The 2,887-nt window shown below is 35.6% G+C and overlaps 1 protein-coding gene across 1 annotated transcript in view; it reads right to left on the bottom strand.

Annotated features, from left to right (window-relative positions):
- Positions 1–1,890: 1,890 nt before the first annotated feature.
- Positions 1,891–2,887, bottom strand: part of LOC124378446 (putative uncharacterized protein DDB_G0290521) — a 1,759-nt gene continuing 762 nt past the window's right edge. The window contains exons 5-8 of the mRNA XM_046838159.1: positions 2,847–2,867; positions 2,718–2,738; positions 2,300–2,547; positions 1,891–2,018 (exon numbers count right to left, since the gene is read on the bottom strand). Of these exons, the coding sequence (XP_046694115.1) occupies positions 2,339–2,547; positions 2,718–2,738; positions 2,847–2,867 (251 nt within the window). The 3' untranslated portion in view covers positions 1,891–2,018; positions 2,300–2,338. The remainder of the gene's footprint in view (positions 2,019–2,299; positions 2,548–2,717; positions 2,739–2,846; positions 2,868–2,887) is intronic.

Here is a 2,887-nt window from a genome sequence, read left to right as displayed (position 1 = left end):
GTGTTCACCATATTTGGGAAGGACCATGGGATGCTGCAGATGTGGGACAGGGCATGCGAGTTGTGAGGGAGATGTTGTTTTCTTGTACTTGTATCTTTGTAGCTTGTTGGCACCTACAGCTGTAGAAGAAAGACTAATAGCTTAGACCACAAACATTATTTTTTTAATATGGTGGACATATCGGCTTATAATCCCTTTGTAATTTTTACAGCGATGAACCCCTCCTGGAACCAACAAAAACACTACAGGAGGAGGCTTTTTAGAGGAGTTAGGCAACTTAATGATTTCAGCAGCAATTGTGAAGAGAAAGCACTTCCCCCATGCACCAATTTCTGCTGCACTTGTGAGGGAGCTACAGTGCTCTGTAGCTGCTGCCCCTCAGACACCAGAAGGAACCAGCAGCTTAGTTCAGAGGGGAACATGTAAGTGCTGCACAACACGTACAATCCTCACTTGCATTGCCTGTGGTGGATTTACGTGTAAACATCACCAAGCGATTTGCTGCAAGGACTGCTTGCAACACTAAACACACACACACACACACACACACACACACACACACACACACGCTTTATAGTTTATTTTATAGTTTGAAGGTTGTTGTTGAAATAAATTATGTTTATAAATCTGATGTGCTATAAAGCTCTGACCTTTAACCTTTGAGAGTATCTCCACAAATCTCCATAATCTAGTGGAACATCTTCCCAGAAGACTTTGTAGATTATTATAAGAGTAAATGGGGATCAGTGTGGAAGACTAAATCTAGACTTTTCTCTGTACTATAGATGGACAGTATACATAGGGGTACAGTATGCTCTAGAAAGTAGTCTTCACAGATCTTGTGCACATACTAAATTTCCAAATTAACACATTTGCTTGTGTAACATCACATGACACTGTCTGTAGATGTCCCTATCATCAGACAAGTCAGCAGATATACAATGCACCATATATTGTTATAGAATGGACTAGAAGGACAATACCAGAGAGTGAAGTCATGAAATAAAAGTTTCCTGTTCTAATTACTCCTGTTGATCTTGATCTTCTTTTTCTTTGCATGTATTTAATATCTAAAAATCATAATATAATCTAATCCATATTGAGATCCATGAGTGTTTGTTTTTATGTAGTTTATAAAATGTATGTATGTCGTTTTGTATAAGGGCTTCTTTTAGATGTTGTAAATGTAAATGAATGGGATGTTCTAAAAGGAACACATGGCAATCTTACAGTCAAGTGTCCAAAAACTTTTGGCCTAATAATAAATATTTTGGCAACATAAATGAGTGCCATAAATGTGTGTACAATATTTTGGCCAGTAGTTTGTATTTATTTATTTTTATTTATATAATATTATTTTGCACATTCTCCCACTTAGAAATCATTGAGGGGTCTGAAATTGTCATCGTAGGCGCATGTCCACTGTGAGAGACATCATACAAATAAATAGTTTAAAAATCATATATTGTGATTTCTGGATTTTTTTTAGATTATGTCTCTCACAGTGGACATGCACCCACGATGACAATTTCAGACCTCAATGATTTCTAAGTGGGAGAACTTGCAAAATATCAGCGTGTTCAAATACTTATTTTCCTCACTATATATATATATATATATATATATATATAAATACATGTGTGTGTGTGTGTGTGTGTGTGTATAGCTGGCCAAATGTATAGGAGACAGCATTAAAATTTTGCATCACTGGGACTTTCCTATCAGCATGTGTTCTTTCCAGAGAACTGGTGAACACATATTGTAGTCTGTGGGGCACAATTTTGTGTATCTGTGTGCATGAATAAAGGGTCTGTTCAGTCAGAAAGGGATTGTTTAATTGTTTAAATCATTTATAAAATAAAAAAACATATATATATATATATTCATTCAAAACATTAAATTTTAAAATAATAACAAGAACAATCAATAAATAAAAAAAACTACAGAACAATAAAACAATTAACAACAAAAAAATCCCCCCCAAAAAACTGCGGAGGCCAGGTCCATGGAACAGCAACCTAGCATAAAACCATGCAGATGTTAGTTATGATGCAAAAACAAAACTATTTTTTTATTTTTACTCTCAAAATACTTTACTGCAACATAAAGCATTTTGTCGTTGACTAAAAGTAATTCAGCATAAGAAATTATATTCTAACTACAGAACAACTTACAGTAAAAAGTCGTAATTACAGAACAAAGTTTCAAAACAATTACAATACTCACTAATGTTTGCAAAAAGTTTAATTACAGTAATTAGAACAGGAATGGTTTACATTATGAACTTTGAGCAACTTACATTAACGAGAGGACCGGCCTCCGTCTCTGAAGACCTGCTTCAGGATAAGCTGAAGGAGAATGAGGGGGATGGGGTGGAGAAGTCTTGGAAAGATGGGGTGGGGTGGTCTGAGGAGGATGGGGTGGAGAAATCTAAGAAAGATGGGATGGGGGTCTGAGGAGGATGAGGTGGGGGGACTAAGGAGCATTGGGTGGGGGTCTGAGGAGGATTAGGTGTAGAGCCCGGACTGTTCCCAGGGGGTGGGGCATCTAAATACATATAAAAAATACAAATGAAAAGTAGAATATAATATAACTATAAGGTATAAAATATAGGGATAAAAATATATATTGTTATATTATATTGTGTGGGTGTATATTTTATATATATATATATACACAATCACACACACACATGAGTGTGTGTCTGTGTGTCTTACCTCTACGGATGACGATCACTTCTGAAAAAGACAATAAATGTAAAAAAAGAAAAAGTTAAAATTATGAAATGTACTGTCATATGTGTGTGTCTGTAGGTGTGTGAGTGAGTGTGTAAGTGTGTGTCTTACCTCGTAAATGCAAAGTCATCTCTGAAATAAAAACAAAAAAT

Source organism: Silurus meridionalis, chromosome 24 (genome assembly GCF_014805685.1).
Source record: "Silurus meridionalis isolate SWU-2019-XX chromosome 24, ASM1480568v1, whole genome shotgun sequence".
Lineage (NCBI taxonomy): Eukaryota > Metazoa > Chordata > Actinopteri > Siluriformes > Siluridae > Silurus > Silurus meridionalis.
Note: the sequence above shows the minus strand (reverse complement) of the source record. Positions and strands in the feature narration are given on the sequence as shown.